General features: G+C 45.2%; 1 protein-coding gene across 1 annotated transcript in view; it reads left to right on the top strand.

Annotated features, from left to right (window-relative positions):
• Positions 1 to 14,755, top strand: part of MDM4 (MDM4, p53 regulator) — a 132,942-nt gene that overhangs the window by 101,241 nt on the left and 16,946 nt on the right. Inside the window, exon 9 of the mRNA XM_018567817.1 lies at positions 4,655 to 4,807. Coding sequence (XP_018423319.1) covers positions 4,655 to 4,807 — 153 coding nt within the window. The remainder of the gene's footprint in view (positions 1 to 4,654; positions 4,808 to 14,755) is intronic.

Below are 14,755 nucleotides of genomic sequence, written 5' to 3'. Positions count from 1 at the left end.
AAGTTAAAGTGACATTAAAGTAAAAAATCTTTTTCCCTCCCCCCAATGTTAATTAAAGCACTTACCTTAACCCTTTCGCTGCCAAGCCCTCCGAAACATTTTTCAATTCAGCTGGACACGCCATTTTTGCCATTGATTTGATTTTCAACTGCTGCGTTGCTAGCGTTTGTAAAAGACCCCCCAAACCATGTATTTTTTGGAAGCGCAGGCCCGGTAGAATAAAAAGATGGTGAATCTAAATTTGTAGGCCGTGCGATTAATTGCGCAAATGTTTCTCGAATTAATATTAAACCGATAAAAATACACAATTCAATTGATAAAACACTAAAATCAGTATCCGTGCACAAAAAAAATTATTTTCTGACTTAATCTAAATGATAAAACTGTTAAGTTAATAAATAACACCTATTTGCAAATTTGTAATTGCGCCTTTTTGCGCAAAGTTAAAAAAAATGAAGGTACACAAAACTGTAAAAAAGCGACTTATGTTAAAAATTGTTCTTATGCTGTGTTGGTGTTTGTGTTGTGATAAAATGATACAGGCATATATTTAATTGCAACCCCCTATGTGTCCCCAGTTATTTACAAACACTGGAGTGATCAGACGATCACTCCGGTGTTTGTGCTGCACAGAAGATCGGTAAATATCAATTATATTTATCGATCCTCCGTTTGGCCACGCACAGAGCAGCTGTCATCCGGAAACTGACAGGATGACAGCGGCTCCGTTCTCCTCACCGCTCGGCCATCCTGAAAGTTGCGGCTTCTCCCTGCCAGACGACGCTTGCTCCTCCGCCCCCCTAACCCACCCATCCCCCCGCTGGAGTTTTTGTCTCAAGCGGGGGACAGCAGCGGCGATCTTTGGAGTCGCAGATCCCTGCCTGGAGTCGGCAGGGAAATTAGTTACCGGCTCCAGATGCCGGCAACTCATTTCCCATTGATTTGATTTTCAACTGCTGCGTGGCGACCACCCAAACCATATATTTTGTGAAAGTGCAGGCCCGGTAGAATAAAAAGATGGTGCTACTAAATTTGTAGGCCCTTTGATAATTGCGCAAATGTTTCTCAAATGAATATTAAACCGATAAAAATACACAATTTAATTGATAAAGCCCTAAAATCAGTATCAGTGCACACAAAAAATATATATTTTCTGACTAAATCTAAAAGATAAAACTGGATTGAGTTAATAAGTAACAAATATTTGCAAATTTGAAATTGCGTCTTTTTGCGAAAAGGTAAAAAAATGATGGTATGCAAAACTGTAAATAAGCGACTTATGTTAAAATTTGTTTTTACACCGTGTTGGTGTTTGTGTTGTGATAAAATGATACAGCCGTATATTTAATTGCAACACAAGGTATCACAACGCACGGCCATGCGTCACAAAGCTTTGCCATGCGCTGCCACAATTAATTTAATGGGGTTTTTTTAAACAAAAAATCATGCACTGCGATGCGTTCTAACAACGCTGTGCATGGCGTACACCTCGTGTATGTTATGTGGGGGCAGGGAGGTTATGAATGGGGAGGAGCCTCTGTAGTGAGTGCTAGTCCTCATTCATAACTGGGGACATTTATTACAGACATTTATTAGTTATTTACAAACACCTTAGTGATCTGACGATCACTCCGGTGTTTGCTCTGCACAGAGGAATTGTTATATATCAATGATATATCAATGATCCAAAAACTGACAGGTTGACAGCGGCTCCGATCGGAACACTGCTCGCCCCCTCGCCGGCCAATTTTAATCTGATCCCCACTGCTGCAGACCCTACAAGTGGGGGACAGCAGTGGGAATCCATGGAGTCTCTCATCCCTGCATGGAGCAGCTTCAGGCAGGGATGAGAGACTCCAGATGCTGGCGGCCGGCAGCAGCGGTGCCGGAGGTGGTTGGGGGGCGCCCGTTATTTTCGTTAATAGCTTTTGAGCCGCTGATGACAGCTATTATTTTGAAGGGGACAGTCTGCTGAACAGTTCTGCTATAAGCTCATGGTCGCTAAAGCGACCATGAGCTTATAGCAGAACTGTAAATGCCACCGACGTAAGGCATACTGAGCTGGCCAGCCGGGAACACTTTTTGTTCCGCCGTATGCCTCAGTCGGTGGCAGCGAAAGGGTTAAATTGTTTCTTATCTGATCTTTCCTGTCAGGGGTCTTGGAGACCCCTGATGTCTCCATAAAGAGGACCGGTCACCTCTTTTGCTATCACATAAGGGGGTTTCTCAGCCCCCTCTGATAGCAATAAAGTTAAGTGGAAAAACAAAATAGTAAAAAAAATGTAAAGTTTCCCCCCAAATTTTTTTAAAGTTACACAAAAAAGAATTTAAAAAAACAAAAACATTTTTAAAGTCCCCACCCCTACATACACGCATGTAAACATGCGTCAGGTGCGCATACCTGCGAAAACGACGATTGCGCCCATTACGCCGCACATGTTACATATCGCCGCGAACGTCGGAATGAGAGCAATAGTTCTAGGGCCATCAATCACTGATAACACTAAACGGTAAAAGCTTTTAAAGCGTCGCCTATGGCCAATTTTGGGTATGCTAGCTTTTTGCGAGTGCGCGCAATTTTTAAGCTTAACATGTTTGGTGTCTATTTACCTGACGTGACCCCGACTTTTATATTTTACCAAAAAAGTTGGTAATATTAGTTGTTTTTTATAACATAATGTTAAAAAAAACTTTTCAACATTTTCAGTAATTTCTCCTGAATATAGTAAAAAATAAAACCCCCAGTGGTGATTAAACACCACCATAAGAAAGATCTATCTGTAAAAAAAATGGTATAAAATTCATTTCAGTACAGCGTTGCATGACGGAATAAATGTCAGTCAAAGTACTGCAGCGCTGAACACTGAAAAATGGCCTGGCCAGGAAGGGGGTCTAAACACCTGGTCTTCAAGCGGTTAAAGCTTGACATGTTTGGTGTCTAATTACCCAACGTGACCCCGTCTTTTATATTTTACCAAAAAATTTGGTAATAATAATTGTCTGCTAACATAATGAACTTTTTTCCCCCAAAATTTTCAGTAATTCTTCCTTAATATAGTAAAAAATAAAAGCTGCAGTGGTGATTACCACCAAAAGAAAGCCCTATCTGTCCCCCAAAAAATAGTATACAATTAATTTCAGTACAGCGTTGCATGACAGAATAAATGTCAAGTACTGTAGCGCTAAATACTGAAAAATGGCCTGGCCATGAAGGGGGTGGAAACACCTGGTTCAGCAAGTGGTTAAAGCATGAATTGGCCTTATAGGCCCTACCATGCAATCTGCTGTTGTCACCATGTCAGACCTTATCAGTATGGTTCAGAATGTATGGCGAGGGACCCTGGGGTCATCTTAACAGACCCCACTGCTCTCAAACAGCAAGATCATTTTTCTGTAGCCCTGTGCAGATACCATCAGGCAATTCTCCAGGATAATTCTCCTGTCTGTCTACATGCAATGGCTCCTATGGCATAAATGCTGGTCATCAGTGCTCCCATGCATAAATTGCTTGGGGTACATGCTCTCTGCTGGGGAACTTCTTTTTTGCAAATGGCAAGAGCACCTTCTTACCTCAGAAGTCCAAGTCTGCAGTAGCAATAGTATATAAAGTTATTTTCGACCAAGCCTGGGTCTTCCCTTTAATCGGGGAAGGGGGGGGGGACACCCCCATAAATCTGACAGCAATTTGCAGAAATTGGGGTCGCCTGATTTTTTTCTATGTTTGCTTTCAGGAGGATAATTAGCGGAGCCGCGGAGGGAAAAACAAGCTTATTAGTCTGTGGAGGTTAATGGGGAATTTTTTTGAGGGGTCGATCGGCTGCCTCCCCATGGTGGGTGGAATTACAAACAGGTGTTGCGCTGTTGAACTTACGAAGATCTCCGCAAAGACTGATTGGATTTTTTTGATGCCCTAGATTAGCTTCCTTTTCAGGGAATCATAGTTCCTGTTTGGAAGCAGAGAGCATTTTCAGGAGTTCCATTGTAGCCAGTTCACTGGACGCAAAGGAGGGGGTCCCCCCTATTCTCACTTGCTCAGTGCATCCCTTCACCTGGGAAATGTACTTTCCTCAATGGATATAAAGTATACATATTTGCACATCACCATTTTTCTTGCCCATGAATTCTACCTGTGTTTTGCTGTGGATGTCCACATGTGCAACACTAGCAATTTATTGCATTTCCATTCATCCTATCCACTGCACCTTGGTCTTCACCAAGGTGCTGACCCCTTTTTTAGTTTTTTTGCTTTGTAATGGGCTACTCTTTGACAAGCTTCTTCTCAATGAGCAGTCGACATGAGCAGTCGACAAGAGCCTTATCTTGGAACACATCAAATAACACCAACCCTAAAGATCATCAGATTGGTTTAAAATTCCCCAACAGAAGTGAATACTTCTGATGATGCATTTTAAGGGTACATTTTAAGAATGCATTGCTCTCCAATTCTTGCTACTGACAAACATCACTAGCATTTTTCTCCAAGGTAGTTTTGCACGTACATTTAAAACCAGACTAATACAGTCTACAATAACGATGACTATTACTAGCGGCACTTAACCCAACTCTGCACAAAATGTAGCTTTATATTTTATTATGGTATGCTTTATTAAGCATATGTCCTGTTCAACCTAACAAGAACCCTCTTATGTTGTAGGATATAGATACTGCCCTTGTTTCGGATACAACAGATGATTTATGGTTCTTAAATGAAAATCGGTCAGATCAAATCAATGTGGAGGTAAAAATGGAACACATGGAGTCGCAAGATAGTGAAGACGAGGATGTAAGGGAAGATGAGAGTAAAAAGGTGAATATTTTAGTCCAAAAACCAAATCCATATTTAGAAATGAATCTATTCTATAGTTAGAAATTATAAAACATGATTTGTAGTTTTTCAGCAATGTGTGAATTTTATATGTAAAATACCAGAATGATAAACCTCAACAATGAACTGCTCTTATTTGTTCTCTTTTGGTCATGGAAAGGTGAATTCAGTGATAAATATTGTTTAAATACATGAGGCATGTGAATTGTTACTTGAATCTTGATGTGGTTTGTGTATTTTATTTTAAATCTGTATAGTGATGTAGCGTGAAACTTTGCCTTCGCGTTAACTTCCTGTAATAGTCCAGTCACTGGAACTCTCCTGGTGCAGGGTGACTGGTCTTTTATCTGCCACCCTCCTATAGTTTCCTGCACACAGCCTTTAGTAGGTGGGCCTGCTGGGTCTATCCCACAGCTCTGCACTCTGCGCAAGCTATGTGCAGCTCCATAATGTTCTATTTCCAGAAGGTAATAATTGGGTTTGCATAGGCATTTGATGCCCACAGAGTGGATTTATTCTCTTTGTGGCTTTTGAAGAATGTATTTATTTTTGTGCCGGAGTTTAGCTTTAAATATACAATTCAGACCCAGAAGCTTAGCGATGGCGGAGTGCGCACGTCTATCACTGGAGCTTTGCAGTACTCTCACCCGGTTGACGAGCTAGCTGATTCCCCTGTCTTTCTCAACCCTATGCCCAAAGAGAGCAAGACCCGCAGGCACACAGGGTGACATCCGTTCTACAGCCTGTTTCACCGCCCGGGCGTGGAGACCTCCCTGCTGACTTCGAGATCCAACATGGCGCTCACACGTTCCTTACCAGCCGCAACCGCGTCAGATAAGAAGGGGACCCGAACACTGACCGCTGCTCAATTGCCAGCTTACAAGACCCGGCAGACTCCCCTATTTTCTCACCGGAGATCCCTGACTTGGCATGCCCGGCACCATGCAAAATCTCCTCCCCCTACTCTCCACTAAACGGGGCCTAGAGCACATTGCATCCTCAATTGTGGACGCTCTTAAAAGGGAGATACAAGATATCAAGCACCACATTACTTCCGTCGATCAGAGGGTGACCGTGGTGAAAAACACCATGTCCGAGTTAACCTCTCGTGTCCTGGTGCTAAAAACAACCTCGGCAGCCACCCACACTCGTATCCTCTCCATGCAACTCTGCATAGATGGCGCCGAGAACCGTAACCGCAGAAACAACCTCCGGCTGCGGGGCATCCCTGAGGCTACAGACAGTATCCATCTCCAAGAATCTGTAATCGCCATCCTTAACCAGCTCCTGGGTAAGCCTCCAACAACGAGGATGGAGCTAGATCGTGTACATCGTGTGCAAGGGCCACGACAATCGAATTCTTCATTACCACAAGATGTCCTCTGAAGGGTGCATTTCTTCACGGTTAAGGAGAAAATAGTCAGTCAGGCATGGAGAAAAGGGCCAGTGGAATTTGACAGAGCATCAATACATATTCTCCCGGTCTAGGAACACCCTCCACATGCGTCGCATGCTTCATCCTCTCGGACATGATCCGGGCCACCGACGCCACATACAGATGCCCCATCCTTTCCACCTGGTGGTGAGGTGTAACAGCTCTTCTCTCCAGCTCCACACTCCTGCTCAACTTCCGGCATTGTTTGGTTTCTTGGTGTCCCAGCCCATTAATCTCCCAACCAGTTGGATTTCCCGGAGGACATGCTGGAAGCGACCCCACTACCTCCCAGACCACCCCGAAGGGGCCATTCTCGATCTTGCTCCGGTCCTCCCCAGTGTGGAGATCCCGTGCCCCCTCCGACTGGCCCTGAACTGTGATCTCGGTGTGGCCTGCCCTGTGATGTCCCCCCTCAATTACTGAACTTGTCTTCTGGTCTGCCTTGCCTACCCCAGATTCTTCCCTGACCCACGGCGAGATTGTGCTCCAGACGCCCCTTTCTGCACTCATATGTGAAATGTACCCTGTCCTGACCGTACTTATATCCTTTTGACTAATGTGTTCAGTATGATTGCAATACCTGGCTTGTACTGTTTCCTTGAGTGATTTTACAAACGAGGGGGGGAGCAGGAGATGTGCTGGGTGTCCAGCACTACAGGGATTGTCCTGGGAAATGTTTCTTACTGCCCCATTTCGCCACACACTGGTGTGACGGCTGAGGTGGAAGGTACGGACCACAATGCCCCAGCTTGTGCCTTAACTTTTGTACTTTCTATTGAAAATAGTGTTGCTTCTTCTGCCTTCTCCCGTCCTTACTCATCCCTGTTGAGGACTGTGCTGGAGGGAGGGGGGGGGTGGAGACGCGAGACTTGGACGTGGAATTACTATGATTGTGTCACTGTATTCCATCTATCCCATACGATTTTACAGTCCCGGCTCTCAGCCCCTAGAGGGAGTTTAAAAGTGGTTAACGGTAATAAGATGGTTGTGTGGACCTTCCAGATAACCGGTGTCTCATTTTGAGGCACCCGGGAATATTTCCCTGCTTCTACAGACATTCACAGCAGGAGTAGTGGGCTGGTTGTTACAGTGACCCGCAAGGCTGGGATAGTGTGCCCTGGCTGTGAGCCCTGAGATTACACCACCTGTATGTCCTTATATACACCAGTTATGGGGGATTCATTGGTGCCCTGTAATTACATATACCAACGGCTGTACCACGCAGTTTTTTAGTTTTTTCTGTTTTTGGTTCTTCATATTGATGCACAATGACCGAGTGAGGGTGTGCTATCAGTTAAACCTGGACCTCAGATGGGCTGCCCTTTTTCAAATGCCGACCTCCTTTCTATTCATTCGTGGCAATTCTGACTGTATAACTGATGGATATATGCATGTTTGTTCCACTTATTTGATGACCTGTTGTGTGAGTATTTGCATCTCCTTCTTGGTTTTTCACTATTAATTTCATTAACTGTCCACCTCCTAATAGGCCAGACCCTTTCCCTCCTAGTGAGTAAGGGTCTCTTTACTTGTTATAGTGCTAGCTTTCCAACTAGCCTTATCTGTTTTTCCTCAGTGCATGGAACTGCTCTGAGGTCAATTTCCCTTATCTTATCTTGACTCCTTTTTCACCTCTCCCCTACCCCTTGCTCTTCTGCTCTCCTCTCATCCCCTTTTGTCCCAAACTCTGTGCTTTCTTCTGCGTTGTCCTGCCTTCTCTGTGTGCCAGGTACATCCCAGTGGGGGACCCACGAACCCGCTAGTCAACATGAGTCCGGTGAAATTCACCTCGCTCAATGTCAAGGGCCTCAATATCCCTGAGAGGAGAGTGCGACTCCTGGTGGACCTGAAGAAATGTGGTACGCACATTGCCTTCTTACAGGAGACCCACTTTAAAAAGGATACGTTTCCGAATCTCCACAACAGGGATTTTCCGTTGCGTACCACTGCCCGACCCCTATCTCTAAATCCAAAGGTGTAAGCGTGCTCATTGCTAAGTCGGTAGCATGTTCTTTTCGCAATCTCCACTTGGACCCTGAGGGCAGGTATATCTTTGTTACGGGCCTGATTGGTGGCACCATGGTTACTCTGATAAACCTCTACCTCCCCAACTCTGACCAGCTGTCCTTTCTAAGACGTGTTGTCCCACTGATCCTGGAATTCGAGGAAGGGTTGGTGATTTTGGGAGGAGACCTGATCTTTGCATTGGATCCCGTCCTGGACGTCTCCAAAGGTTTTTCGCATCTTTCTTACTCTCGGCTCAAACAGCTCAAAGCTGAGTTGCATGTACTACGCATGAATGATGCATGGCGGATCCTCAGTCTCGTCACTATACGTACTATCCAGTGCATCGTGCCTACTCACGCATTGACTATTTCTTTGTGCGACATTCGGGTCTTGCCTCAGTCCGCAATGCCTCGATTGGCAACTTCTTGTTCTCAGACCACGCCTCATTCATATCCTTATGGACCTTGGTCCACCGCCGACTCGGACGTCTTCCTGGCGTCTCAACGAATCTCTCTTGCAAGACCCAGTGATCAATGCAGATCTGGAAGCATCCTTGGGAAATTACTTCCTGGAAAACACCTCACCCCCGATGAATCCGCTTGTCCTATGAGAGGCCCATAAATGTGTTATCCGGGGAGTGCTGATCAAACACGGGGCGCGACGGAAATGTGACAATGCATGCACTCTTACACACCTTTTCACCAAGCTACATGACTTAGAGATGCGTCACAAGCAATCCCTAGCGCAGACCCATCAGCAAGAGCTTCTCCAGGTCAGACTGGAACTCAACCATCTTTTATTTTCTCAGGTTCGACGACGTCTTTGATGCGGTAAGCGATCACTATACAAGTTCTCTAACAAACCAGGTAGATTACTGGCAATGGCTCTCAAGGGTCCCCGATCTAAGGCTTCTATTCCATACCTGATTTCTTGCAGGGGACGCAGGCTTTATTCCTCAGCGGAGATGGCCACAGAATTTCAGACTTAATATGATGGCCTATATAACCTTGCAAGGGTCCCTTGGGACCATGGGGAGCAGTCAGCAGGCTCATATATTAAGGACTCTGGAATGCCATCTCTCTCACGGTCAGACAGCTACCTGGTGGAGAGACCATTTACTGGTGAGGAATTTAATCTTGCACTCAAACACTCTAAGCCGGCTAAGGCCCCGGGACCAAACGGCTTTACCTTACTATAAACGATTCTCCCATATTCTATGCTCTCATTTTCTTGCTGCCTATAATGCTATCCTTTCAGACTCTCCTATACCACTTGATTCACTACGTGTACACATTGCGGTGATCCCGAAACCTGACAAAGATCAGTCCCAGTGCAACAACTACCTACCCATATCCCTACTGAATTTGGAGCGGAAACTTTTTGCTAAAATGATAGCCAACAGGCTTCTGCCCCATATTCCTACTCTAATACACACAGACCAAGTGGGTTTTGTCCCTGCCAGGTAGGCTCGAGACAAAACTTTCAGGGTCCTCAATGTTATCCACTCTGCCCGATCGCGCTCAACCCCCCTGATGCTCCTATCTACAGATGTGGAGAAGGCGTTTTATCAGGCGGACTGGCACTTTCTTAGGGCTACCCTGTTCCATGTATAGTCAGGGGAGGGGATGCTGAAGTGGCTCTCGGCGCTATATTCTCAACCCTCTGCTGCGGTGTGTGTTAACAAGACTAGATCCACCTTCTTTCCAATTGCAAACGGCACGAGACAGGGCTGCCCACTTATGACACTTGAACCCTTTGTCTGCAGAATTAGGTCCCTGCCCTCCATACACTGCCTGGTTAAGCCCCATTCTGGAGAACACAAACTGGCTGCTTTTGCTGATGACCTGATCTTCTTTCTCGCTCAGCCCCAGGTCTCCATCCCGGGTTCTAATGCAGAAGTTTGCCGTCTACGGATCCCTATCCAATTTTATAATCAACCTAACAGTCAGTGTAACGTGTCTCTGTCCCCCCAAGTCATGGAAACCTTGCGCAATACATCTCAGTTTACGTGGGCTGACGGCTCCTTGCAATACCTGGGTACTCGCCTTTCTTCTCACTGCAAGGCCCTCTTCGACCTTAATTTCCTTCTTTTGCTTCAGAAAAACAAAGGGGACCTGCTCGGATGTAAGACAATCATGTGCCGAGCTAAATAAGTACAATTCAGTGAAATATGTGATGAACAATGAAATATATGAGTATGCTTTAAACATATATACAGAAAAGTATATCAAAACATGAAAATATGTGAACAGAGTGAAAAACACGAAGTCCAATGTGCAGCAATAAAAATCGCGCAAATAAATGCAGCGGATAATCCACCACTGGATAGATCCAAACTTCCAAGTGAGCATTTGCCACAGAATCCTGAGGTGGACCTTCACCTCCACCCACTGAATGCAAAATTGGAACAGTGCTCACCTGGGGAGATAGACCCACAGAACTAGGTCTAAAAGCGCGTTTCCCTTAATAGGGGAGGGACGCCCGTATGACTGAAGACCAGGTGACCTCCTCAGCTCGCAAATAACAACATAATTTCAAAGGGAAATAAAATACATAAAGAGGACATGGTGTGTATTGTTCAAACAAATGCAATTTATTAAATAAAAACAGGTACTCGCAATGTCACAGGTAACAAAAGGCATAAAACAAATATCCAATGGACACCACAGTACAAATCTATGGATGCAAAGGGACTCCTATCCGTCCAGCTCAGCTGAGAGGAGTGACGTCAAATGCTCAGCCCTACGTACGTTATGTCTTTGCGCGACTTCGTCAGGAGGCTCCTGCTCGCATGGCGTCCACTGACGCTCTCCTGGTTTGGTAGAGTGAACTCTTTAAAAATGAGCATCCTACCGAAATTCCTGTACTGGTTTCAGACCCTCCCAATATCCATCCCCAGTTCATACTTCATTAAACTGCGACGACTCCTCAACGGCTTTATCTGGGTTGAAGCTCCCCCTCGTTTGAGACACACCATGCTTACCCTGCCCAAGAACTCTTAAGGTATTGGCGTTCCAGATTTATCTTAATACTACAAGGCAGCTTTACTGACTCGAGTGGTGGACTGGTGCTGTCACTGTTCCGCCAAGAGCTGGGTTTCCATGGAGGAGGAGGAATTTCCGGCTCCCCTGGCTGGCCTGCCCTGGTTCTCTACCTAGCCAGATTAGCACCCACCCTACAATAGCACCAACCATCTCCCAGGCAGGGTCCTTGTTCAGGGTCACCAGCCTGTCCCCATTCCCTTCGCCCATGATGCCCATACTTGTTGATCCAGACTTTCCACCAGGCATGAAGGGAGGCACGCTGAGTCGACTTTCTGAGCAGGGGATTTTTCGGGTTAGTGACTTCCGCACAAGGGACCGTTGGCTTTCCGTTGATGAAATAAAAGCTTCAGTTGACCCTCCCTTAGATCACTAGTGCGCCCTCCAAATCTGACATTTCTTATGCTCCATCCCGGTACCCCGGATCCCCTCACGCTCCATGACACATTTCAAGACGCTATGCCGAGCCAGCTTGCAGGTACGACATGTAGTTTCATTTATTTACTCTAACCTAGCTGGACCCACTTCTACATCGGAACCTGGTTTTCTGTCCAGATGGGAAAGGGACCTTGATATGCAGTTTACCCAAGCCCAAAAAGATTGCATAGATCGCCCACAAGTCTTCCATTGCCTGCAAAATCCAGGAACCCAGCTATAAGGTTGTATCTATGTGGTACAATGTACCGACCTTAGTACACTATGTTCACACCCCTTTGTTGGCGTTGCCAATCCGCCCCTGGTACACTGTTTCATATTTTCTGGACGTGTTCGAAACTACCCCCCTTTTGGGACCAGGTCCTGTAGATTGTTGAAAAACTGACCATGCCTAATGCGAAAAACAACTCAGCGGCATGCTTGCTACACCTTTCGGAGTGCTCTCTCTCTCGTCGATAGAAATCATCCTTGGCTGTGCACTTACTGAATGCTGCCCGTGCTTGCATCCCTTTGCTATGGAAAGTTGATAACATTTACCATATGGAGGGCCTCCACTCTTAAAAACACAGAGGGGAAGTTCAGGTCCACGGAGCTCCTGGCTCGCCTTTCAACACTCACGAGGCCTATTCCCGCTAAATTTCATCAATCCCCGGAGCGTAGTCCAGCTGCACTTCCCCAGCGGCATCCCCCAGGTAGGTATTAATAGGTGCCGGAGAGGACACCCAGCCTCCGCTTAACCTTTGTCCTTTCCCTATCCTGTTCTCTACCTAAACACCTGTACGTCACTCTTAAGGTGGCCATACACTGTACAACCATCGCAAGACCTTAGTCTTGCGATGGTTGTAAAGGGATTTAAAAAACGTACGATCTGCCCATCTTGGACGGGCAGATCGCACTCTCGATCATCGCAAGCCAGGCTTACGCAAGCCGGCTTACGCTGACTGCAAACGGGCAGTGTGCGCGTGCGCACACCGGCCCGTTCGGCAGTTGTCGAACCAGCAGGCCACCAACTCGCCGAGAATCGTACGATTCCCGGCGGGTTTTCAAACATGCTGGTTCGATGGAAGACGTGCGACCGTACAGTAGAAACGGTCGCATGCCTTCCATACACTGCACGATTCTCGTACGATCTCGGGATTTCCCGCGATTCTCGTACGAGAATCGTGCAGTGTATGGGCACCTTTATCCTTCTTTATGCTGTTCACACCCTTCCCTTGCTTTTTCTCTCCACTTCCCATTCTCCACCTTACTCCATCCCACTTGTATTTGCGATCCATCCCTCAAACTACGACATCTCACGTATTCGGAAGGTCGTCACATGTGCCCCCATCCTGCACTCGAAGCGCAACTTTATGTCCTAGCTGAATAGTAATATACAATCGGACGACGCGGAAGAGGTTTCACATCCTCTTACACCCATGTTTAGTGCATAGTTCAGTGTAAGTGATGAGGCAAACCGCCTCCGAGTTGATGTTTGGATTGAGAAATATTCTTGTGTACAGTGGCTGCAATGTCTGTGGCTCGCTATGTATATTACTGTAACCAATCATTGAGACATTATTGCACTGAGTTTTTGTACTTTCTGTGTTTTTATTCTATGTTTCAATAAAGACATTTTGAATGAAAAAAAATAAACAAATGCAAGCATCACATTTTAAGGACTTGAGAAGTTCATGAAAAGGAACCTTCAATACTAGGCCTCAGAGTCTGGATCTGTTCAGTTGAGATCTGCGCAAGCCCCATTGATCGAGGAATCCATGGCGGCCGCTGTCGGAATACCCGAACAGAGACAGAAGTTCATTGGCTGCCGGTTCTGTTCATACGAAGATTTTCCGACCAGCTCCTTTGATCAGCTAATCGAGGGATGCCAGCCGAAAGGGTGCCGACACTCACTGTGGCCGGTTCGTCAAGTACAGGATAACATTCCCACAGTGTATTGCCAACTGTAGAATATGATTTTTGATATCATATTTTTATGTCATATTCATATTCTTGTTCTTAAGGTGAAAAGTTTAAAAGAGGAAAAATAGCTTCCGTTCTTGCTTAAAACTCAAAAATGTGTTTAATTACAAAGTTACAAATGATTACAAGATTAATAGCATAAAACAAAATATAGAAATATGTAGATGTATAAATAAGTTCTTGTAAGTGTTTAAAGTGTTAGCATCTCTGTCCCTCATGTCTGTGTGTCCTGCATGTCAGCGTGTGTGTGTGAGTGTCCTTTGTGCTCCAGTCCCCCCCCCCCCCTCTCTGGCCATCTAGCCCCAAGTGTAATCTGTAACTTAGACAAACTATAAGGTATGAAGGGGGATGGGAATAGAGGATTCTTGTATTTGAATGCAAACTATTATGCATTCAAATAAACTATATAATGTTACACATACCAATATTTATACATAATTCAATGTTCTTTCTTATATGAATAACTTAATCAAGAAATATTACAGTAAAGAGATATAATACATACTTTGTAAACACTTCATAAACTTTGATTTAGAATATTTCACAGTCTTTCTTGATAAGGAATGTGGGAGGTTCTAAGCATTTCTGCTTGATCAGTAACACATGTATAGCAAATACAACCTGAACCACAGACTCTAATCTCATTGCGTATATTCCCATACATAACAAATGTATATATAGAAAATCAATCATCACTTATGTTCATCACATGCATACATCCCTATATGAATAATACCCTTTTAACACCAACTTTAGGCATACAGCCAAGAAATCAAATGCTTACCAGTAATCACCATTGACCTACATGGAGCTTTATGTGACTGAAGTTCCCTCAGTGCCAGTCAAGTAAATGATTAGGGCACATTCCCTTACTTGTACTTGCTTTCCACTGAACAAGAGGAAGAATTAATAGACTACACTTGCGTTGATATTACCACACTTGCATTCCATTGAGAACTACATATCCCTGTGCCTCAGTGGCAGATGGGACTTGTAGTTTCTCCATTTTAACAATGCTGTCAAAGGACGGGGGGGGGGGGGGCGGGAAAG

Source organism: Nanorana parkeri, unplaced genomic scaffold (genome assembly GCF_000935625.1).
Source record: "Nanorana parkeri isolate BGI_ZX_2015 unplaced genomic scaffold, ASM93562v1 scaffold1098, whole genome shotgun sequence".
Classification (NCBI taxonomy): Eukaryota; Metazoa; Chordata; class Amphibia; order Anura; family Dicroglossidae; genus Nanorana; species Nanorana parkeri.
Note: the sequence above shows the minus strand (reverse complement) of the source record. Positions and strands in the feature narration are given on the sequence as shown.